The 25,549-nt window shown below is 42.5% G+C and overlaps 1 protein-coding gene across 4 annotated transcripts in view; it reads right to left on the bottom strand.

Annotated features, from left to right (window-relative positions):
• The window catches only part of TMOD2 (tropomodulin 2), a 50,559-nt gene that overhangs the window by 24,353 nt on the left and 657 nt on the right, over positions 1–25,549 (bottom strand). For 3 of the 4 annotated variants that reach the window (XM_068551665.1, XM_068551670.1, XM_068551652.1), the window contains exons 2-5: positions 13,765–13,959; positions 12,116–12,272; positions 7,116–7,238; positions 4,932–5,018 (exon numbers count right to left, since the gene is read on the bottom strand). In XM_068551665.1, the coding sequence (XP_068407766.1) occupies positions 4,932–5,018; positions 7,116–7,238; positions 12,116–12,272; positions 13,765–13,890 (493 nt within the window). In that variant the 5' untranslated portion in view covers positions 13,891–13,959. Of the gene's footprint in view, positions 1–4,931; positions 5,019–7,115; positions 7,239–12,115; positions 12,273–13,764; positions 13,963–25,549 lie in introns of all 4 variants that reach the window. The other variant, XM_068551656.1, reaches the window with a different exon arrangement.

Here is a 25,549-nt window from a genome sequence, read left to right as displayed (position 1 = left end):
TTTTTCACCTGCAATGAGAAGTCTCAGTGGCTGATGCTCCAAGGGGCCAAAAGTGCAGGAGGCCCTAACAGCAAAGTCCAACACCCAAAAGAATATCCATGGGTAGTTACTGCTGCTCCATATGGACCTCTTTCAGACTATAATAACCAAACCAAAGAATCTAAGATGCAAAAAAATGAGTCTCTTAATTTCCCAAACCTTAATCCTCCCCTGGCCCACCCTCCTCTGAGTTCCATTTTGGAGCTTTAATTTTGAGGATGGTATGGGAAGAGAAAGGAATAGAAAAGAAGAGTGGAAGAATTCTCAAAAGCAGTTAACAGAAAATGTTTGCAATATATGTAACATACAAAGGGTTCATATCCCAATGTACAAAGAGCTCCGACAAGTCAATAAGACAACCCAACTGAAAATGAACAACTAATGATCAGAGGAATCTCTATCAGTCAACCAAAACATAGAATAAGTAATTAAACGCTGAAATTTAAAAGTGAGATACCATTTGATTAGCCAAAAAATGTAAAAAGATAATATTCAGAGTTGGCAACAATGTGGAGGAAAAAGCATCCTCATACATTGTTGGTGGGAATGTAAACTGGTACAAATTTTCTGGAAGAGTAACTTGGTATTATCTTTTTTTGTTTTTTCATTTATTTATTTTTATTTTTGGCCGCGTTGGGTCTTCGTTGCGGTGCGCGGGCTTCTCATTGCAGTGGCTTCTCTTATTGCAGAGCACGGCATGCAGGCTTCAGTAGTTGTGGCACACGGGCTTAGTTGCTCCGCGGCATGTGGGATCTGCCCGGGCCAGGGCTCGAACCCGTGTCCCCTGCATTGGCAGGCGGATTCTTAACCACTGTGCCACCAGGGAAGCCCGGCATGATCTATTAAAATATAAAATGTGGATACTTTATGACCCAGCAATTCTATATCTAAAAGTCTAATCTACAGGAAAAGTAGCACGACTATATGAAGCTATATATTCATGGATGTTCACTGACACGTTACTTGTGACAGCAAAACATGATAAACAAAATGTCCATCAATGCAAAAATGTTAAACAAGTTATAGCATAATCACATAATACGATGCTATCTATTCATTAAAAGAATGAGGTAAACCTACAGGTACTGATAAGAGAATCACAACTTGAAAAAAATGTTAATGAAAAATGAAATACTTAGGTATAAATCTAACTATATATATATATATATATATATATATATATAAAAATCTGCATGAAGAAAACTACAGACCTGTACTGAAAGAAATCAAAGAAGAACTAAATGGAGAGATATTCCATGGATAGAAAGATTCAATATTGTCAAGATGTCAGTTCTTCCCAAATTGACCTATAGATTCAATGCAATCCCAATCAAAATCCCAGAAAGTTATTTTGTAGAGATCAAAAAAAAAAAAGGATTCTGAAGTTTCTATAGAGAGGCAAAATACTCAGAATAGCCAACACAATATTGAAAGAGAAGAACAAAATTAGAGAACTGACACTATCCAACTTCAAGACTTAAAGCTATAGAAAGCAAGACAGTGTGGTATTGGTGAAAATATACAAATAGATCAATGGAACAGAGTAGAGAATCCATAAATAGACCCACATAAATATAGTCAACTGATCTTTGACAAAGGAGCAAAGGTAATACAGTGGAGAAAAAAATAGTCTTTCAACAAATGGTGCTGGAACAACTGGACATCCACATGAAAAAAAAAAAGTGAATCTAGGCACAGACCTTACACCCTTCACAAAAATTAACTCAAAATGGATCACAGACCTAAATATAAAATGTAAAACTATGAGATAGATAGATAACATAGGATAAAATCTAGATGACCTTGGGTTTGGAGATGAATTTTTAGACACAGCCCCAAAGGCATAATCCATGAAAGGAAGAATTGATAACCTGGATTGCATTAAAATAAAAAATTTCCACTCTGCGAAAAATACTCTCAAGAGAATAAGGAGATGAACCACAGACTGGGAGAAAATGTTTGCAAAAGAATATCTGATAGACTCACAGATATAGCGAACAGACTAGTTGTTACCAGTAGGGAGAGGGAAGAGGGGAGGGGCAATATAGGGGTAGAGGGAAAAAAAGAGTTATTATGGGATTATTTGAAATCGTGTGTATGAAACTTTTGAAATTTGTAAAGCACTATAGAATTTTAAAAAATCTTTCATTCATTAAAAAAAAAAAATCAGAAAAAAAGACACATCTGATAAAGGACTTATCCAATATATACAAAGAACTCTTGGAACTCAACAATAAGAAAACAACCTGATTTTTAAAATGGGCCAAAGAACTTAACAGATATCTCACCAAAGAAGATACACAAATGACAAATATGCATTTGAAAAGATGTTCCACATCATATTTGTCAGGGAAATGCAAATTAAAATAATGAGATACCACTACACACCTATTAGAATGCCCAAAATCTGGAACACTGGCAAAACCAAATGCTGGTGAGGATGTGGAGCAACAGGAACTCTCATTCTTTGCTGCTGGGAATCCAAAAGGGTACAGCCATTTTGGAAGACAGTTTTGTGGTTTCTTACAAAACCAAACATCTTGCCGTAAGATCCAGCAATCAGGCTCCTTGACATTTACCCAAAGGAGCAGGAAATTTATGTCTAAAACCTGAACACAGACATTTATAGCAGTTTTATTCATCATTTCCAAAATTTGGAAGCAACCAAGATGTCCTTCAGTAGTTGAATTGATAAATAAACTGCGGTATATCCAGATAACAGAATACTATTCAGCATTAAAAAGAAATGATCTATCTCTACCATATGACTCAGCAATTCCACTACTGGGTATATGTCTGAGAAAAACAAAAACACTAACTTGAAAAGATACATGCACCCCAATGTTCATAGCAGCATTATTGACAACTGCCAAGATATGGAAGCAACCTAAGTGTACATCAACAGATGAATGGATAATATATATGGAATACTACTCAGTCATAATAAAGAATGACATTTTACCATTTACAACAACATGGATGAACTTGGAGGGTATTATGTTAAGTGAAATAAGTCAGACAGAGAAAGACAAATCCTGTATGATGTCACTTATATGTGGAATCTAAAAAATAAAACAAATTAGTCAGTGTAACAAAAAGGACAGACTCACAGATACAGAGAACAAACTAGTGGTTACCAGTGGGGAGAGGGAAGCGGGGAGGGGCAAGACAGGGGTAGGGGATTAAGAAGTACAAATAAATAAACTATAGGGATATATTATACAACACAGGGAATACAGCCAATATTTTATAATAACTATAAATGGAGTATAACCTTTAAAAATTACAAATCACTATGTTGTACACCTGTAACATGCAATATTGTACATCAACTATATCTCAATAAAAAGAATAAATGATCTATGAAGCCATGAAAAGACACAGAGCAACCTTAAATGCAGATTCTTAAGTAAAAGAAGCCAGTCTGAATAGGCTACATACTGTATGATTCCAACTATATGACATTCTGCAAAAGGCAAAATGATGGAGACAGTTAAAAGATCAGGGGTTGCCAGAGGTTAGCGGGGAAGGACAAGTAAATAGGCAGAGCACAGAGGAATTTTAGGGCAGTGAAACTACTCTGCCTGATACTGTAATGGTGGAAATATGTCATTGTACATTTGTCCAAACCCAGAGAATGTACAACTCCAAGAGTGAGTCCTAACGTAAGCTATGGACTCGGTGATAACGATGCGTCAATGTAAGTTCATCAATTGTAACAACTGTACCACTCTGTGCAGGATGTTGATAATGGGGGAGGCTGTGCATGTGGAGGGTCAGGGGGTATATGGGAAATCTCTGTGCCTTTCTCTCAATTTTGCCATGAACACAAAACTGCTCTAAAAAAATGAAGTATTTTAAAAAGTTAATGATATGTGTGTGTATGTGTATGTATAAAAGCCCAGAAGGTTATGCACCAGACTTTTAATAACAAACATGTTGTCAGAATGTTATCCTTTGATACTGAAATTAAAAGGATGAACACTTTTCATCTGTATGCATAAGAAAACAGAAGGTAAATAAAAGGAATATTGCTCATTGTCTGGGTAAATTACCCAGTATAAACAGCGACTGATAAATATACTGCTGAGACTAGAAAGCATTGCCCAAATCACCATCAAAGAGAATAAAATATATTTAATCTAAGAAAAGCTGTGATCTTCTGTGAGTTTTCATAGCACCTGGATCACACTGTACTGAAATTACCTCATTACTGATCCGTCCCTCCCATGGATAGATAAGTTCCTTTGGGCAGGGACCATCTTTTTTACCTTTGTACCTAAGCCTAGAACATTCCTGAAACAGCAGGTATTTAGTAAATGACTGACGAATGAGTGAGAGAGTCTAATGAATTGTACGTTTCTCCAGAAAATGGTGACATAGAAGATAACGGTCTGGTACATTCTGTGCCAGCAAGTCCATGCCAGTGTGTCTTTCATGCTCTCCGGGGGAAGCGGGTATTCAAATTCTAATGACAAACATCCGTTACTGAGACAAAAAGGCACTCGAATAGAGTAGGAAACTTATCTGATACTATAGTTAATTAAAACATCATTAAGAACATAAAACTCTGCATTCTGTGCTGACTAAGCAACCTTTTTTATCAGTAATTTTCTCTTTTGACTGAACAGACCTATCAAGACAGTGTGTTCTGGGCAAAACACACTGATTGGTACTAGTTACGCTGCCAGACAGAGCTCCCAGTATTGGCTAGTCTATCCTGGTTTGACTGCTCAGAGCCCAGTGATCCTTGGTAAACTGGCAAAATCCACCTTCAAAGCCTAAAAGAATTCTGGACTCCCCAGGGGGCCCAGTCAACAGGCCTCTTTCCTACCAGCAACACCCGGGAGGCTCCCAAGTTTCCTAAAACCACAGATTTCACGTCAGCTTACTTCTCACAGGCCCTTTGCCTCCTTTCGTGCTGGCTGTTTCTTCATCAAACTTGGGATTGTTGAGCAAATTGTGTACTCCAAGAACAGCTGAAAGCAAAGATAATCAGTGAATAAACCTTAAGTTTGAGAAAGCGTGTTAAGATGTCCACATTGTTAATTTGCCCCTCGAAGAACAATTCTTCATATCATAAAGATAAGTCTCTAGACCCTCTTGCCTTGCAAAGTGCATGACACATGTATAGTATGAAATAAGCTTATTTAAAAAAAAAAAAGAAACCCTCCTCCCAAGACCACTAGCAATCTTCACATGTCTTTCTACATCTATACGTGTAGAATCATGTAGGATCTGAGGGACAATGGTCTCGTCATAGCTCCACACTGAAAATCTGCATAGACGTCCTAGTTAATTAAGTAGATTCATCCCTTATGTTTTCTCATCTGTAAAATGTGAACGTAGGACTGAGTCTAAGGATAGTTTAAGATCTAACATAATACAGACTATGGCATGTAGTTTTTCCAGAGACAAAGAGCAGAAAGATCATGGGCCTTTTTCAGTGTAAGCCTCCCCATCTCTCCCATCTCTCAGTACCAAAAAGAGTGGTTCTTTTCCCATCTAGAACATCCCAGGGTGGGAAATAAGAGATGTCAACAATAGAAAGTCAGATAAGCAGGCTGAGATTTTTGAGTCTCTTGTACTACATGGAGCTTACACCAGGGGGCAGTACAGTATGCAGGGGACAGCACTGGGGTGACAACACTGAGCATGCTCTAACTGCAACTGCCCAGCTTTCCCTTTGCTAAGGAAATTCCAGGTGAGAAATTCCAGGTGGCCGCCTGGGCAAGGATCCCAGAATAGTCTGCCAACAGGTGGCAGAGGCGCACCTGAGCTCCTCATGCACTGTAATCTATACCTTAGAAGGAGGGGGGCAGCCCGTACAGCTGAGAAAGGGCAAATGTTCAGAACCAGCGAGTCTAGGGGTTTAGAGTGGCAGTCAGGAGCAGTCAGCCAGAGCTTAAATCCAAGCTCTGTCATGTACTATCTGTATGACTTGAGAAGTTTTTAAATGCCTCTGAGGCTCAGTTTCCCCATCTGTAAAATAGGGATAATAATTACACTTTTACACTTTACCTATTACAAACGTTAAATGACTTCCTATGTGTTAGATGCAGGTGCCTCAACTCCTGCAGTGACTTCTGAGAGGGGTTCAAATATGTGAGCTTAATATTGACCACTGATATCATCACAGAAGGAATGAAAATGTAGCTGAGATGGTTGGCATGCTATTAGAATAAGGCATAGCTGGTTCTCCTGGGAGGAAGGAGATTATTATTACTTACATATTCCAATACTCCAATGGAGTAACAATGTGAGAATTCTTGCCAAAGCTGTGGACTGTTTCTCAAAGCACCTCTATCCTGTGAGGACCTAATGACCCTAATAATCCAAATTTTCATCCAATTAGTACACAAATATGCTGGTACATGCATGGAATCTTTTTCGAAGGAAATGTAAGAAAAGGGAGGGGACTTAGGAACGAGGGTGAGAGACTTTTCATTACATACTCTTTTGTACTATTTGGGGTTTTTTTTCTATCTGTACATATAACCAATCCACATAATTATTATATTGTTGCTATTGTTAAGAAAACTAGAAAAAATCAGCAGATTGGGCTGAATATGGATTTACTTTACTGGGGAAATGTAACAGTAAAATGGTCCTGTTCCATGCTTAGGCTAACAGAATCAAAACTGAACAGTGACTGTCGGGAAGAACAAGAAATTTTGTGATGGAAACGGAAATTCTGTGATGATAAAATGCCAAATGTGAAGCTCTTTAGAAAGCATAAGGGCTGTGATTTTATTAAGTTCTGAATACTCCTTCATATTTATTCTCTTTGATTTCTCACAGTAACTCTCGGATTTTGTAGGACAGGTACTATTTGGAGTACTTTACAGCTGAAATATGATTTTACATTTTACCGCTGAGATACAGCAAAATGTTTGCTCAGAGAGGTTTAAGTCACCTGCATCCAGCCTTATAGCTGCCTAATGGCTGAAGTCAACCTGGTATCACAGTAACAATCAATAGTTACACAGGAGCTCAAAGGCTGCTGCCAGGGGGGTCAGTGCCCATCTGGAGGTCACAGAGCCAGACAGGAAAGTTTCCCAGAGCTGAGGACTAACCTGCAAGATCGTAGAGTTCAGTGTCGGAGGCGCTGGCCAAAGCTTCTTCCAGTTCTGGGTCAAGGGTCACTTTTTCTTCTTTACGAGTTTCTATGGGCTTTTCTTTGGGGATAAAGACTCTCCCTTTAAATCAGAAGAAAAACAAAAACCATCGTGTGCTGCTGCCTTGTTGTAGGGTAAGTGAACTAACCAGAGAATGTGCAGCTCTGGCCACTAAGAGCTGAAGCATTAGACCACTGCACATCTAACTGGGATTCCTTAATTTCTGGGATGATGCCAGTATCAATAATCCACTATTAGAGGAAGGAAGGTCAGAGGAGGAATCCTGCATTCTGCAACACAGAGACCTGAGGCGGCAGAGAGGGAAACAGTGGCTCCTACCTCCCTATCCTGGGCAGCACTGCCCTTAGACCTGGGCAAGAGGGGCCCTGCCATGAGCCCTTTGCTCTAGAGGGGCCCAACTCTGGTCTCTTCTGGATGCACACCCCTCCTCACTGCCTGCATCCCACCGAGGGAGGAGTCACGGGGACAAAGGGACATTCCCATCCAGAATACAGGCCACCTGCTAGACTATACCCCAGGCACCTGGGGCCCTGCAATTCCCTGCCAAAGAGCCCTGAACCTGCTTCCAGGGCCTGCATGAGTCCCTTCCCCATGTCCATCCTCCTGAAGGCAGGTCACACTGCTGGGGTGTGTACCCACGGGCCAACAGGATGCTGTCTGTGAGTGAGTATGGATGAAGCTTGGATATGTGATATGTAGGCTGGGGTGTCAGCCATGGTGCTTGAGGCGTTGGCAGTGCAGGATGGACCCGTATCCCTATGTGGAACTCTTGGAAGTCCAAGAATATTGGCCTAGGTAGGAGGACAGCACATACTTTAACAGTTTGTTAGCTTTGAAATATTTATAAAAATGGCACATGGACTTCTATTTGTATTCTTGCCTTGGATCCTGCATATGGGGGGCAGATGCGTCCAAACAGCCCCAGGGGTTCCTGAGAGACAAACTGGTGATCCCCCTCCTAGAGTTTTCCTCCTAACAACTGAGATTGTAGGCAACGAGCATGCTATATCTAGGGTACCTGACTAGTGTAGTGACCTGGGGACACAGTCACCTTTCTAGAGCACATCAAAGTCAGCCTGACTTAAAAGGAAACATCAGGGTTGTCATATTTAGAGATGTGGAGTTCTGAGCAGCAACACACTGTGCTACCCAAATATGCACTCTCTGCCACCACCTCCCACTTCATCCTGTCAGGCTGATTCCATTTATTTTGCCCCCTACTCACTTCTGAATATGCTGAAATCTATAGCACCACCACCACCGCCCCCCCCAGCCCAAACCTCTGGACTGATGATCACAGTTCTGGGAGGATGGCACATGACCTTCTCCTAACTTCCAGCCAGGCCAACAAAGCCACATCCCACGTGTGCAGTGGCTCCTCAAGGTAAACCCAGGCCACTACAGAGCCACCATAGGAGACCCCAGACCTACTCACACTCTTTTCCAATTCCTCCCAGCTTTGACTCTTGGTTTCCCTCTGTTGGAGCTGCTCTTACCTCTTGGCATGATCTTTGAAATTGGCCTCTTCCATTTTGATCGTTGAAGGTCCCTAAAGACTCACCCCTCTATTGCTTTTCCTCTTTGTCACCTTAGAACAGACAGCTGGCTCCAGCTTCAGACAATCAGAACCCAAGCTCTTGCCAGGTCTCCTGGGCTAGCCTGGCCATCCCCACTCTCATGGGAAAGGAAAGGGTCATAACCCAAGTCAAGTACTCCCTCATGAAAACTCTCCAGGAGACTCCCCTGGTTACAGGGCTACATACTTCCTGCTGGTTTACCAGACCTTCAAATGGTTGGATACATAAACAGGGGCCAGGCAGAACTGGGCACCCCAAAGAGGCACCACTGCTGTGGTCAGTCTGGGGTATCCTGACCACAAGGTCTCTCTCACTGACCATCACATAAGCTGCCACATTTCCCAGAAAGAAGGGAAACAGACTGGGAAACAAAACAGGAAAATAGCCAGAGAATAGAAAAGGAAAAAAAAATCAAATCAATCCATCAATCAATAAGATCTCAGACAGTGAGGCTCCTCCCAGACTTTTGCGTAGTGTCTGCAGCCCGAAGCATTTTCTTTCCGGTGCCAAGATCTTGGATCCAGAGTCAAAACCAGGTTTCTGAGTTCCTAACTCCTGGTACCATTTAGGATTACTCTGAACACTAGGTGCACAGGTGGCCCAGCTATCAGTATTCAGGATAACTGCTACTGCAAATCCATTCCTGGGGTCCAACCGAACGACAAGCTCTAAATGAATAATGTAGCCCAGCAACCTGAAGGCCCAGGGCACCTGGCATTCAGAACTGAGGCTGGGCAGTCCCTCTCCCGAAGCCCTCACCACAGCCTGCCACTGCTCCTGCATCACCGCTGTTCTTCCAGGGGCCCTGCACACGCCTCACTCTGATCCTTCCGCTCTTTCTGGAAAACTTGCTCTCTGCTCATTTAGCTCAATCGTGTTGCTTCTCAGCCTTCTCCTAAGCTCCCTGGTGCAGCTGTGCACCCCTTCTGTACCCCCACTTATTACTCTGACTGCTCCTGTACTCCTAACGCCCTAAGAACCATCTGTAGATTAATCTGGATCAGGAGGTAATACCTAATCCAGATTAATTAATCCAGGTAATTAATTAATTACCATAGCTGTTCCCCAGACCACTGCTCTGAGAACAGAAGACAGCAGCTTCCCTCTTATTATTCTTTCACTACCCTAATACTGGATGTTAACTGGGATTTTATTGAAGATCTGACATTATAATTTATTTTTTCCTTCACAATTAAATTAGTCTAACAATAACCGTGCTGCCATAGAAACAGCTCCATATTCCTACAGCAATCCTCGGTTATTTGCCCAGTTTGTCAGTGCCCAACTTTACCTTCTTAATAAAATGACATTATGAGTGGTGCACAAGCCATTGGATGTGCATGATTCAGAGGAGCCAGAAGGCTGCATAGAGAAGGCAGCAGCCAAGCGGCCAGTGCTCCTGCTCCCCGTGGCCACGGCACAAAAGCTCAGAGATGGCATTTATTCCAATCTACGTTTATCTAGTGCCTCCCCTGTGTCAGTTTCTGTGCCATGATGCAAGAGAGACACAGCCCCACTGTTAATCTCAGTCTCCTATGGAAAACACACAAATCCTAAAGTAAGTAAACAAAAGGATGAACTCTGTCACAGTGCTAAGAAAGCAATAAATGGGGTCTGTTTTAGACAGAGAGGTCAGCGAAAGCTGGAGGCCCTGACATTTAAGCCGGAGCTTTTAGGAGGTGAAGAACAGGGATGTGGGTCAGAGGGAAGAAGACCCTGAGATGGGAGAAGAACTTGACAAGTTTGGGGAACGAAGTGAGGACAGTGGGGCCCAGGCTTAGGGAGGGTAGGAGAGATGCAGTCAGAGAGGTGGGCAAGGTGAGCTCTGCCAGGACTCTGAGGACCACGGCAATGATTTGGGATTTTAAGCAGGGAACTGACATGATCTGATTTGTGTTTTAAAAAGACCGTAGTTACTATGAAGTTATCAGTGATTCCAGTCGGATCTTTGGGCCCAAGTCACTGCTTATAGCTGAGGAACCTGGACAGGTGATTGGTATCTACTTTTCCTCCAAAGAGGAGCTCAGCGTCAGGAGCTAGGGAGGAGGATTTTCCTTGTCTTAGTTCAGAGCTCACCCCCTGTGTGGAGAAACATCCCCTTACTCCTCAGGCCTTTCCGGATCTATCAGAGTGTTTCTCGCTGGACCACATGCTCCTTGAGGGCAGGGCAGGGTCTCATTCCCTGTGGTCCCAGCACATGGCACAGGGCTCTGCACCCAGGAGGTGGTTGGTACATGCTGGATGAACGGATGATTGACTGTACTGGCCTGTAATGGTAGCAACGGAATAGAGGCAACGCCTCGACCTGGAGTAGACTCCTGCAGCTAGGAAAGCCCCGGGCTAAGAGGAACACACCAATGCCATGAGACCCTCTTTTAAGCCCGACGCTACTTTACACTTCCAAAACTGCTTCTTGGGGCTTAAGATTATTTTTACAAAACTAATGTAAGTACCATTACACTCTAAGTATTCAGTTAATTAGCCTACATATTCCTTTTTCTTTCCCCCTTACTCAAGCAGATTATTTTTACAAATTATGGTTACCTGCATGTGTTTCAGAAGCAAGATTCATACCTTTTTAATTACAGTTTTCTTTCTTTTGAACTGGTAGCTTTTTTGTTGTTGTTGCTACTCAGATCTTTAATTTCTCTGCACAACAGTCTGTGTTTTTTTAAAATTTTACTGAAGTATAGTTGATTTACAATATTATATTAGTTTCAGGTATACAACACAGTGATTCAATAGTTTTGTAGATTAATTCAATTTAAAGTTATTAAAAAGAATGTTTATGTTTCCCTGTGCTGTACAATAGATCTTGTTGCTTACTTATTTTGTATATAGTAGTTTGTGTTTCTTAATCCCATACCTTTGTCTCACCCTTCCCCTCCTCCCTCTCCCCTCTGGTAACCACCAGTTTGTTCTCTATACCTGCAGCCTCCATATTCTGCCATGGTTCTTTTTTTTTTTTTTTAATTAATAAACTTTATTTTTTGGAGCAGCTTTAGGTTAGCAGAGGAAAGTACAGAGAGTTCCTGTGTCCCCCCTCCCCCTTCCCTACTCTCACACCCTCCTCTCTAATGACAGCCCGCAGCACAGTGTACATTTGTTACAACTGATGAACCCACACTGACATCATTATCACCCCAAATCTACAGTTTACATTAGGGCTCACTCTTGGTGGTGTACAGTCTGTGGGTCTGGACAAGTGTACACAGACATGTATCCACCAGCCACGGTTCTTTTTAATACTGAATCCAGTTCGTGGTCTTATTTCCCCCTTTCAGGCCAGTTCTGTTACTTGACCTTCCATGACAATACCTTAGGAGTACCTGCATTCCCAGATGCTGCCTGTGGTCTTACCTTTCTTTTCTCCAGTGAAGGGCACAAAGTCTTCCCTGTCTTTCTGTTCTAAAGCCTCCTTCTCCAGGTACATGAGGAGGTGCTCGCGGTCAAACGGGCCGGTGGCTGCTTTCTGTGTCTGGTCTTTCTGTCGAAATCCAGCTGGCAGCAGTGCGCTCTGACAAGACAGAGGCATGAGCAGGAAGCAGGGTGTGTGCCTGACTGATACCTGTTACCTCCCCTACCCCTGCTGTGTATGGGGAGATGTGGGATGTGGGTGTGAGCTGTGGGCTAGGGCTCTGGCATATCTTTGAGGCCCCACCTGCTCTAACATTCTGTGCTGAGACGGGGGCTCCCGGTGAGCTCAGGCAGAACACACATGGCTGGAGCGGCCTGTCTCCTGCAGCTGCCTTCTAAGAACGTGGTAGCAAAAGGCCAGCCGCCCTTCATGACCTTTTTCTTCGTAGACCCCTCTTAGGTTTGGCCAGGTCTGCACCCAAAGTGCTCCCAGGCAGGCGTGTGGATGAGCCAATGCGACCACACTCTGTTATTTCTAACCTCTCCTGGGAAACATCCAAGTTGGTAAGTGAGTATTATGGTAGATGTTGATACCTGCTTGATTAAATATAGAGGTATCTTTCTTAAGTTTAAAAAATTAAAAAAAGGATACTAGTATTTTTTTAAAGTAAAAACAATATCCAAATTATCTGGCATAATGGAATATCATATAAATATTTTAGTGACATTTTTATTTATAGGAAAATCACTATTTTAGATGCCTCCTATTCTATGTTTGAGATAATATTAGCAGGGCTGAAGAAAGTGCTTGCTAAACAATCACTATAACAAGCTAATTACCTTTTCAAGAGCTCATAAAAACATGAGAAGCTCCATTTAAATTTACCTGATATTATGGTTACATTTATTTATTTATTTTTATTTTATTTTATTTTTTTATTTTTTAATACTTAAAAAAAATTTGTTTTTGGCCATACCATGTAGTATGTGGGATCTTAGCTCCCCGACCAGGGATCGAACCCGCACCCCCTGCACTGGGAGCGTGGAGTCTTAACCACTGGACCGTCAGGGAACTCCCTGGTTACATTTACTCTAATCTATCCATTGTTGTGGGATCATCAAAGATTTCAAGTTGTTTATACATGTTAAAGAAACAAGATATAAAAAAGATCTGCTTTTGTGGTTAAAGATCTGGTTTAAATACCATCTCTGACATTTACCAGTATAGGATCTTATGTAAATTACTTCTTCTGGTGTGTCTCCTCATTTATGAAATGGGGATAATACAATTTATCTCAAGCGCTGCTGGGCCCACCAGAGTGTATGAATCATAGAAGAAACTCAGTCATATTTGTTTCCTCTCCCTCCTCCCTTTCTTTTTCCCTAAGTCAGTCTAGTCCTTTTTCAGCCAATGGAAAATATTTTCCCCCATTTACATTAAACTGGTTTTTGAGAAATACAATTGCTGTATCATAGGTGTGGCTACTGAGGTTCTCCATGGGTTTATAAAAGTAACGACCCACAGCCAATCAGGCAAGAATACATAATTTGCATTTAGAGATCAGGAATTCCTACACTATTGTTTAAGGACCACACCACACCGTTTATCCCATCCTATCACTAACCACCTGCTTCAGTTCCAGGTCACTAACCTCGGGATCTAGGTCATCAAGAACATTTTCCAACTGTTTCAGTTCGTCTTCTGAGAGTTTGCCAAGAAGCTCATCTTCATCAATGTTCTTGTATTTCTCCAGGTCTTTTTGAAAGGGGAGTGCCATGGTTTCCTATACGCCTTTCTCATGGGCCATGCACATTTAACCGCACCAGCTTCCTGAGACTTCAGAATACTGCTGAGAAGAAAGAAACACTGTTATCTCCTTTGGGTAAACAGGACTTATTAGCAGGAGACAGGGCTATGCTATGTGCCAATGGGGTCTCTCCCTTGACGAATAACTCAACAAAGTAAGTAATATCACCTTCATTCGCAGAGCAGCCTGACTGCTTATAAAGTATTTTCATATATGTTATCTCACTTAATTAGATCTTTACAATGACCTGGAAAGGAAGCCTGGACAGATATCGATATCCCATTTTACAGATGAAGATTCTCAGGTCGAAGGGGCTGAGGGCATCGCTGGAGGGGCTGGAGCTGGGATGTGCCAGGCCCTTGAGTCCCTGTGGAGTGAGTGCCTTTCCCACCAGACGACTCTGCCTCCTGCTTTCCACAGAGAACAATGAAGAACAATGCACTAATTGTAAGGCAGTGTAAGGAGCAGACTTGTGTCTTTTCAGAGGGAGAGTGATGTGAAGAATACAAAATGGGGTTCATTCAGGAAAGAGAGTTTGGACGTCCATGTGAGAAAGCCTCGTCCAGAAAGTCCCCGCAATTAAGCTAAGTAAGAGTCTAAAATCCTGGTACTCTCTCCACTTTTCTCCCCTCTTTTCTTCTTTCTTCATCTCCCATTTTCTTTCTAGTCCCATTTCCTTTTTGTTTCTCAAGCCATCCTCCCTAATTCTTTACATCCCTAGTCCATTCTTTTTTTCAACCTCCTCTTTTTATATCACCTCCCTCCTAAACTTCCACTCAAAACAAAATTTTTCCTCAATCCCTTCTTTCTGGCAGAGGATTTTACAGATCTTCCCTCAAAAGATAATACTGCACTCAGGAAACAGCAATGTACTTAACTGATTGTGTTTCTCCTTTGGCCGTATTAATATCAAGCAGATCTTTCAAGGCAATGAATACTTGCTGTCAACCTACTATTTGCCAGGTATGGTTCTAAAAAACAGGAATACACTGATAAAACAAGATATGACCCTTTCCCCAAGGAGAACACAACTCAGTGAGACATACATATATAGGGATAATACCACTGGATAAGTGTGTGGACTAAGAATGCCGCCTGCCATATCAGCAAAGGATGCAACCCTCAAACACTACAGCCACCCCCAATGGTGCACCCTCAGGGCACTCAGGATGGCAAAGAACAGAATACTGGCCCTAGATAGTTAAGGTGTATATCAGAGGAATGACTTCAGTGAGCCCAGACTTTTGCATCTTCCCCTAGTCGACTTAAAAAAAAATACATGCACAACGTGAGAGTTGTGAGTTAAATTTTATTTGGGGCAAAATGAGGACCGCAGCCCGGGAGAGAGCGGGGGGAGGAGCTAGGATATGTAGGAGTTTTGCAACAAAGAGCAGGTAATTGGGAACGTCAAAAGATTATTGTTAAATAAAGAAAACCAGACATCTCAAGTTAAGGAATTTAGTGCTTTTCTATGTATGGGAAGATGAAAGAGTCTGGGCTCACTGAAATCATTCCTTTGATATGTATCTTATCTATCTGGGGCCTGTGTTTTCACATCCTGAGTTTCCTCAGGGCTCACCACAGGGACTGGCTGCAGTCTGCTGGCTGCTAGATGGCACGTATTCTTTTTTTTTTTGTATGTTGTTTTTCTTTTTTAACATCTTTATTGGAGTATAATTGCTTTACAATGGTGTGTCAGTTTCTGCTTTATAACAAAGTGAATCAGTTATACATATACATATGTTCCCATATCTCTTCCCTCTTGCGTCTCCCTCCCTCCCACCCTCCCTATCCCGCCCCTCTAGGTGGTCACAAAGCACCCAGCTGATCTCCCTATGCTATGCAGCTGTTTCCCACTAGCTATCTATTTTACGTTTGGTAGTGTATATATGTCCATGCCACTCTCTCACTTTGTCACAGCTTACCCTTCCCCCTCCCCATATCCTCAAGTCCATTCTCTAGTAGGTCTGTGTCTTTATTCCCGTCTTTCCCCTAGGTTCTTCATGACCTTTTTTTTTTTTTCCTTAGATTCCATATATATGTGTTAGCATACCGTATATGTTTTTCTCTTTCTGACTTACTTCACTCTGTATGACAGACTCTATGGTTTCCTCAGGGCTCACCAGCTCACGTTGGAGGGCTGCAATCATTGGTGACTGTGACATCCTTTGTTTATTGATATGGCAGGAAATATTCCATTTATAAATATTCCATTTATCACCCTACACAGAAAAGTGCTGAATTCATTAACTTGAGATGTTTGGTTTTAACTAATAGTAATCTTTTGATGTTCGGACTCCCTGGGTTTTGTAGCAAGAACCCCTATACATCCTGGCTCCTGTCGTACACAGCTTTCTGAGAAACTGCCTCCTGGGCTTGAGTCCTCAGAAAGTCCACTGAAGAAAACATAATTCTCAACTTTTAGGTTGTGCTTTTTTTTTTTTCAGTTGACAAGTGTTATAACAGAAGTCATGTACACAGTAGGTTTAAAACACATGAGGAAATAATCCTTGGATGCGGATGGGGGTTTTGAGTTGACACTGAAAGAAGTTGTGTTTGAGCCTTGAAGGAAGAGGTCCTAAGGTGGATGTGGGCAGGGAAGGCTCCTTCCAGGAAAATGGAATAGCATAAACAAAGGCACAAAGATAAGAAAGTACATGATGCTTGGTGAATGGTTGGTGTGGCTAGAGGGGAGGAGGGGGAAGAGGAGAGGAAACAACTAAAGGTGAGGACGGGACAACTGTGAAGGGCCTTTCCTATACGTCTTGCCAAAGAACTTGGGCTTTATTCTGTTGGAGATGGGGAGTCACCACAAATGTTTAAAGTAGAGGAACTGATCTGAGAAGACCTGTTTTCAGTAAGGTAATTCAAACGGTAAGAATGAAAAACAGGTTGTCATGGAAAGAGATTGGTTGTAGGCGGGGCCACTTAAGGGCTATTGGAATGTTGTTCCTCTGTCCTTACTTCAACTGCTCACCACGTTCCAGTTTGTGGTTTTTTATTTTGGTGTCTTTTCCATATACAATGTAACTCTCTTTCCCTTCCATCAGTCCACCTTCTTTTAAGCTTTAATTGTAATATTCCAGTAAAAAAATAAAGCCAAACCAAAACAGACAAAAAAATCCTCTCCCACTAAAGTCAAAGAAACCAACTGGGTCATATACACTTTGTTCTGGTCCCAACTACCACTAATTTATTGCGTGAGTCTAAGAAGGCCGCCTGCCATATCAGCAAAGGATGCCCTCAGACACTTACAGCCATGCCCAACAGTGCACCCTGAGGGGACTCAGGATGAGAAAGAACAGGATACTGGCCCTAGATAGTTAAGGTGCATATCTGCCAGGCTCTTAGCCATCAAATGAACTGACTGAATTACCCTACCCAATAGATTCTAAGATGCACAGTTTCCCACACTTAACACTCAGAAATTGTGTGCCCTGCAACTGATGGTCCTACAATTATTGCCGACCCAGCAGCGGTCAAGATGTCATACTTGTCATTGCCTATGTATGCATAAATAACAAAAGCACCAGCTTCAAAAGTAGCAAAAGGGGTGTCAGGAGTTTGGAAAATATCTCAGGGACTTTTTAAAATAGTGGAATACTCTTTTAAAACCTAACATAATTTACAGAGTAGGTTTAAGAGCCAACATCAAAGGCTTTTAGTTCTTTTACAGATTTTTTTTTTTTTAATTACCACTCTTGATGGCACAGAGGAGATATTGTGTGGAAAAGACCAGACACTGATGAATATGAGTGATTCAAAAAGTTGGAGTCTGAACATGAAGAAGCTTTAAGAATATTAACCAGGGGCTTCCCTGGTGGTACAGTGGTTAAGAATACGCCTGTCAATGCAGGGAACAGGGGTTGGAGCCCTGGTCCGGGAAGATCCCACATGCTGTGGAGCAACTAAACCCGTGCGCCACAACTACTGAATCCCGCGCGCCTAGAGCCCGTGCTCCGCAACAAGAGAAGCCACCGCGATGAGAAGCCCATGCACCGCAACGAAGAGTAGCCCCTGCTGGCCACAAGTAGAGAAAGCCCATGTACAACAAAGAAGACCCAACGTAGCCAAAAATTAATTAATTAATTAATTAGTTTTTTTAAAAAAAGGATATTAACCCATTCATTTCCATTTTCCCTTTTTCTGTATGCACAGAGGTGATATACTATTTTTTAAAATGTATGTGTATTCATAGCAGCTTTATTTGTAATAGCCCAAACCGTAAATAACCTGAATGATCATTAGTAGGTGAGTGGATAAACAAATTGTGGTATATCCACATAATGGAATCTACTCAGAAATAAAAAGTAATGAACTATTGATACACACAGTAACTTGGATGAACCTCAAAACAATTATACTGAATCAAAGAAGCCAGATCAAAAAGAATGTATATGGCATGATTCCATTTGTCTAAAATTCTAGAAAATGTAAACTGCTCTATATGACAGCAAGCAAAACAGTAGTTGCTTAGGGATGGGAGAGAGGTAGGGAGGGGAAGAGGCTTACGAAGGGGCATGAGGAAATTTTGGGGGTTTGATTGTGGTGATGGCTTCACAGGTGCATGCATATGTCAAAATTCATCAAATTGCATCGGTTTAAATATGTGCAATTTGTTGAATGTCAGTTCAAAAAGTCTATGTGTAAGTCTAAAACAGCTCTTCAATAAAGTAAACAAATTATATTTTTAAGAAGGGTCACTTTTTTTTTTTTCTTTTTGGCCACACCGTGTGGTTTGCAGGATCTTAGTTCCCCGACCAGGGATTGAACCTGGACCCTGGCAGTGAAAGTGCCAAGTCCTAACCACTGGACCGCCAAGGAATTCCCAAGAAGAGTCACATTTTAATTGGCAGCATTTTTCTTCTCGGTGGTATGTAAAATACTGGTGCATTTTACAACTGATGGTATCTTAAGAGTTGATAAAATTCTATTTGCAGTTCTATTCCAGGATTCTACAACTATACCCCAACTTCTTATCTTCCCCTGAAACAGACTTGCTCTCCTGGTTTTCTGGATCATACTATTAATCTACCAGTCAGTCACTGCCAAAACTCAGACCACGTGAGTTTCTTTTCCTTCTTTCCCTGTCTCGTTGGTTACCACCTCCTGTGGATTCTTATTGTACAATACTTTTCACACCATCCCTTCCTGTCACTCTTGCTTTAGATCTTTGTTCTTTCAGACCTGGAGTACTCTCATTGCATCTTGAAAGGATTCTATTCTTCCCTCTAAGCCACCCAGAGCACCATGGTTAGATCATCTTTCTTCACACTGCTAACAAGCCACTTCCCTGATTAAGGACTTACAATGGCTCCCTCATGTCTACACAATGAAATTCAGACAGTCTAGCATCACAAACTCCTATTATTTGGCTTTGATCTGCACTTTCTGTTTTCTGTCTTCATTACTTTCCTAGGGAGCCCTCCAATCCAGCCAAAATTGTTTATTCGCTCTCTGTGGTTGGCAGAATAATGGCCCCCTAAAGATGTCCATATGCTAATCCCCAGAACCTGGGAATATGTTACTTCACATGGCAAAAGGGACTGGGTGTGATTAAATCAAGGATCTTAAACTAGGGAGACTATCCTGGATTATCTGGGTGGGTGCAATGTAATCACAGGGCTCTTAAAAGATGGAAGAGAAAGGCAGAAGAGTCAGAGAATGAGATGTGATGACCAAAGCAGAGGGACAGAGTGATGCAATTGCTGGCTTTGAAGATGGAGGAAGCGGCCGAGAGACAAGAAATGTGTGCATCCTTTAGAAGCTGGAAAAGGCCTGGAAATGAATTCTCCCCAGAGCCTTCAGAAGGGAATGCAGCCCTGCTGATGCCCTGATTTTAGCCCAAAGAAACCTGCTTTGGACTTCCAACCTCCAAAACTGTGCAATAATAAATTTGTGTTGTTTTAGGCCCCTGCATTTGTGACAGCAGCAACAGGAAACTAATATACTCTCTTATTCATAGACTTCCGTTTTCCAAGATAATTGTTCTGGATATCTCGTTTGCCCTCCCAATTCACTTCCCACCCTGCTCTGCACCCTAGGAAGATGCTGTATTTACACGGCATCAAGGCTCCCTTGCTCTCTGGCTTCTGTTTGGCCAACAGGAGGCACTAGCAGGAAAATGGAGGGCAGGCGGAGAGGGAGGTTGGTCCAGAAGGCCACATTGCCTACCAGGAAGCCCCCTCTACACAGCTGCCCCTACACCCTTGCTGACTTCAGGCCTGGGGGTGGTGAAGGGTTCCTATGTGGCTAGTGCCAGATTTCTGCCTTGTTGGATTCCTCAAACCCTCCTTAAAACTTTGTAAATAGCCTCTTTATTAAAATTCCCTCAAATTATTCAGTTTGAGTGTGTCCTCTGTTTCTTGTTGGGACCTTGGCTGATATAGTAATATTACTTGGAATGCCCTTCTCTATTCTCATGGTCAATCCATGTGCTCTGCTTTTGAGACCTGGCTCAGATCCCAGCTCTGCAGGACCACAGAACGTCAGGGCTGAGTGAGGCCTTAACGATCATCCAGTCCAGCAACACAGATGGTTTTTCTCCTGCTTCTCTGATCACTCCTTGGTCTCTTTTGGCAATTCTTCTTCCTCTACCTTAAATACTGGCATGTTACAAGATCCTGTCTTAGCATTTCTTTTCTTACACTGTACACTTTTCCCGGGGAAACTCATCCCCTCCAAAGTTTTAATTATAATCCATTACCTGAAGACCCCCAAATCCATATCTTTGATCTAGACTTTGTTCCTTGAGGGTTACGTCCATATATTTCCATTGCCGAACCAACATCTCTACTTCGCTGAATCAGGCTCAAATGTCAGAAGTATTCACATCATCTTTCCTTCCAAATAGCTTCTCCACTGGAATTTCCAATTTTAGGAATTTGGCCAAGAAACCAGGGAGCCATCCTTGACATCTTCTCTTCCTTGTCTCCTCCCCGCCCACCAATAACCAAATCTGGTCCATACCTAAACATGTTGAGAATCCGCCTACGTCACTTGCCTGCACTGCCACATCCAGCCTTAGTCCATCTGCATCCATTCTCCATACAAATGGCCAAAGTGATCTTTTTAACCAACTCTGCCCTAGTTACTTAAAATCCTCCAGTGGCTTCCCTTCGCTTGGAGGGTAAGGTTCAAATTCACAGTCTGACCTCTGTCATCCTCATCAGCCTCATCCTGCACTGCACGCCCCATCTCCTCCTGGCTCCAGCCCCCTGGACCACTTCCAACTCCTGGATCATGCCTTATGTTGTTTCGTCTGCTCAGAGCACTCTTACCCCCTCTTTCTCCGGCTGACTGGTAGCCAACTCATCTTCCAGTCTCAATGTAAGCTTCAATTCCTCAGAGAGGCCTTGTTCAGACCCCCAGGCAGGTCTGAGTCACTCCCCACCCCATGGCACACCCCTTATGCAGACCTCTCCTTGACTTTATTACAATTGCTTGTTTTATCTCTGTCTTCCTTGCTAAGCTCTGTGAGGGTGGAGACTGTATCAGTTTTAGTCATTGTTATAATCCTGGCTCTCAGCACAGGTCTTGACCCAGAGAAGACATCCAACAAGTATTGTGCAACAAATGTCAAATGAAGGAAATGAGCTCAGAGAGGTGAAGTGACCCGTTGGTCCAGAGATCATTCCACCATATCCACAGCCTGCACCCTCTGTCACGAAACTTTCTGAGGCCACCTAAACGCACAGTAGTTGCTCTGTTTCCTAAATCTCGTTGCCTATGTCACCAGTTGAGTGTTCATCTCTCTCTCATTATTTTTTATGTATGCTACATAAATGGTTCTCTCTCTAACTACACCACCAACTCGTAGAGGACAGGGATGATGTCATAATTCTTTATATTCCTGGGCTTCTTGTATATACATTCAACAAATATCTACTGAAAGTCCACCTTTTCCAATGCTGGGACAAAAGCAGTGAACAGAACAGATGATATCTTGTGCCCTAACTAAGCTTACAGTTTGGCAGTGAGAGAGACTTTAATTAAGTAGTTACAATAACATGTTAATACTATGTAACAGTACCTGTTAAAACAAATTGCATATGTTGTGCCAGTGCATCACGGGAGTCTTAAAGCCAGAGGAGAAAAAAAACAGTGTATCCTCTGGGAGCACAACTCTGATTTAAAGATTTGGGGGAAAGCTGGTTTTATTTTTAATAACAAATATAGATATATGTGAATACATTATTCACATAGCTTTTAAAGTCAAATCACAGATTTCTAGCTCATGGCTAGCCTGCTTTAGCCCCTACCCAGGCCTCCCAGAGTTCATATTTGTCCTCTTCGGAAAGCTTCCAAAGAGTTGCCGCAGCCTCACCTCCAGCAGAGCGTGTCCCACGGCAAGCTCTCAACATGCAACGAGAAACTAATATGCACACTGCAGTGAAGCAAGCGCCAAACAGAGCTTCCAGGAGTCCAGGTGGGCATGTACACCAACCGGTTAGAAAACGGACAAGAGGAGCAAGGACTTGAGCTGGAGGGAGGATGATTCGGGCCCTCTGATAACTCTTCCTGTTACCAAAGATACGAGCCCGGAGAAGGAAAACAAGCAGTGTGGCTTCCTTCGCTTCTCTTTCCGCTACCTTATTTGTATAACTGTGGCATGAAAGAGGAAAATCAGATACAGCACGAAGTGCCCAGCCTTTGGCCCTCCCTCCCCACACAATTAGAACCAAAGCCAAAACAAGCAGCCCTATTTATTAAATCTGATCCAAACCAAAGACCAATGTTTACAAAAGAGTAAGAAAAAAATACTTGTAAAACCTAGTGAGAAGTTTTTTAAATGGGTAAAACAGTGCCATAAATTGTTTTGGAGTACATACATATCTGGGAAAGCTACAAAGGACTGCACATGGAAAAGACAGACACCACACAGCGAGGGGAGGGGGAGTTGATTGGGGAAGGAGGACTTGGGCTTCCACCGCACTGATGATGATTTAGTCCCAAGGGGGGTAGTCAGTAAGTGAGAAGTTATTATTCTTTATTATATATCTTCAATATTTTATAGTAATCTTTAAACAATCAGTGAACCAGTTTGCACAAGAGCCAAACCTACATTTTCTAAAACTAGTAAGTTAGAAGAAACTCAGCTTATCGATATATCCTCTAACAAAACAGGAATTGATCCTATATATTTAATTCTTTTCTAGCTGCAGGAAAATACAAAGATGTGTACAAAACACATCCTGTGTTTTGGAATCTAGCTATTTGAAGATGGCCCATTCAAGTCTGTTTTTTTTTTTTTTTTTTTTGGTTTTTTTAACCAAATGGCTCCTGCCATATCCTGGGAAATATCTGCAGGAGATGCAGGACAGAGAATGGGGTGTGATAAGGAGGAATTTCAGGCAAAAAATATGAGAAGGCAATTGGAAGGGGCAAGCTGAATGGGGAATGAGGAACAGATCTTACCAGAATGAAGAGTTTGTCTCTGAGACCATTTGTTCTTAACTTCCCAATCTTACAACGCAAAAGTTGCCATAGCTCAAACTGTGCTTGAAAACTGTCTCCTTTTAAAACAATGTGCCCACCAGTAACCACCCCCTCCAGGTTCAGAAGAGCACAGAAGACAAAAAGCACGGGCCTTGGAGTCAGCCAGCCCTTGAACTGATGGTTACAGATCCATGTGCGAGTGACAACCTCTCCAAGCCTCTGTCCCTTCCTCTGTAAAACAGGCAAAGAGCAGTACTTATCTCAGAGGGTGGTTCCCTCCGTTAACCTTGTCAGGATCTGTTGAACGTGGAGAGGCAGCACCCTATAGGAGCCCTGGGTCAGCACTGCCAGGTGTAGCAAGCCGCCATGGGTAGGCTGGCCAAAGTATAGATAGGTTTCCACCTGGGCAGGAAGTTGCCAAGAAGCTTCCTGGCGGGGGCAGAAGGGCTCTAGCATGGAAGTCTCACTGTCTGTCCAGACTGCCACCTGGTTTCTAATTATCTTGGCAGGTCCTACTCCCTGCTGCTGCCCTACCCCTTTGTCTGGCCCTATTCTCTGTTTTCTGAGGAGTTCTTGTTTCTTGACTTCTAACTCCTTGCCATCCACATGGGTGTCTGGGTCTTTTTGGTTTTCAACTGCCTATTGGTTCTAGCCATGTCCCCTCATCTTGGCTTCAGGAAGTTATGGGCTTCTCACTTCTTGACTGGCACTATGGGTTCTCTACTTTTTGTCTTGTCTGCCTGCTTATGTGTCTTTGACCCACCTATCTTCTCTCCTTCTCTGGCTGTATCCCAGTTAGGTTTTGATCAAAGCTTTGTTATGACTTACAGGTGCTATGTGCACCTTGACTCATGACTGCTTATCAAGATGATATGCAGAATATTTAACTGGTATGAAATGGGCACTGTCCTATAAGAATGGTTGTCAGCTATAAACGACAGGGATGGCTGACCCTGTATATACTGGCTGAACAGTAGCCCAGCTCCCTAGCCTCAAGACCCTTCCCACTGCTCTGACAAGAGGCCTCCTGGTTCTTTCATTGGGCTGGTGCCTCAGATTGGCTCCTTACTCCTCATGTCCTGGCTTGGCATGGCTGGCCTTGCACCTTGTTTCATGCGCTCCTATTACCCACAGTCCTAGAGCTGACCTTCTCATTCCTACTCTACTCAGCCGTCACCAGGGAAACCCAGGAATACTGGCGACACACAGGAAAGAGATGGGGTAGCCCTGATGCCAAAACAGGGGGGCAGAACATAAAAGCATATATATATATATTTCAGGTATAGGAAAAACATCCTTGCAGCAAAAGGTTCTGTATAAAATTAAGTGTTGTATCTTAAGAATTGGTTCTGTTTTCTTGGTCTGGTAATAGGTAATAGTTCTCTTCTGCATCTGCCTTCTATGAGCCTCTTTGAGCCACATGGGTGCAGATCTTGAACTCAGAGAGGAAAGGGATAGCACTTTCAGAATGGTTCTTGGGTAGGGCTAGAATTTCTAAGGTTTGGGAATTATTAATACTTTAAGGTTGGAGTTAGGGGATGAGATGTCTTAAGAATAAATGATTCATAGTAGCCAAGACAAACCAAAAAAGAGAACTTCCCCTGACCCAACTCACACCTCCAATAGGATTTAAATCTTGGGAACCTGAAGCCACAGACTCACTGTGAGTCCCCCGCAGATCCACTGCTTTATTCTGTCACTAACCACGCTGTCCTCTACAATCCTTTCCTTTGTTTACTTATCTATTTTATTGATCACCTCAATTTTTATTTAAAAAGTTCAAATCTACAGAAAACGTAAAATAGTACAATAAACACCTGTATACCATGGAGAAAGAGGATAAGAGAGGTGAAGGGACTTGTCCAGGGTCCCTCAGCTCCTTAGTGGTAGAACTGGAAAAGGGTTCTGTAAATACCTTCTCCGATTGTCTTTTCATTCCCTTCCCAAGGACCTGGTGATTCAGATGTTTAGTAGGCAAGAGGAAGCCCGTAGCATTCACAGCCTCCTTCATTGCTAATTTGCATTTTGCCCGCATCACCTTCCCACCTCTGAATACGTTAAGTAAAAATTCCCTTTAGGAGCCATTATTATTATTATTATTATTAAAAAGCAATTTTCATTTCTGCAGGTCAACAGGGAAAATTTAGGAAGACTCAAGGGAGCACATGCTACCATTACTTTAACCAGAAAA

This window comes from Eschrichtius robustus, chromosome 1 (assembly GCF_028021215.1).
Source record: "Eschrichtius robustus isolate mEscRob2 chromosome 1, mEscRob2.pri, whole genome shotgun sequence".
In the NCBI taxonomy this organism is placed as follows: domain Eukaryota; kingdom Metazoa; phylum Chordata; class Mammalia; order Artiodactyla; family Eschrichtiidae; genus Eschrichtius; species Eschrichtius robustus.
Note: the sequence above shows the minus strand (reverse complement) of the source record. Positions and strands in the feature narration are given on the sequence as shown.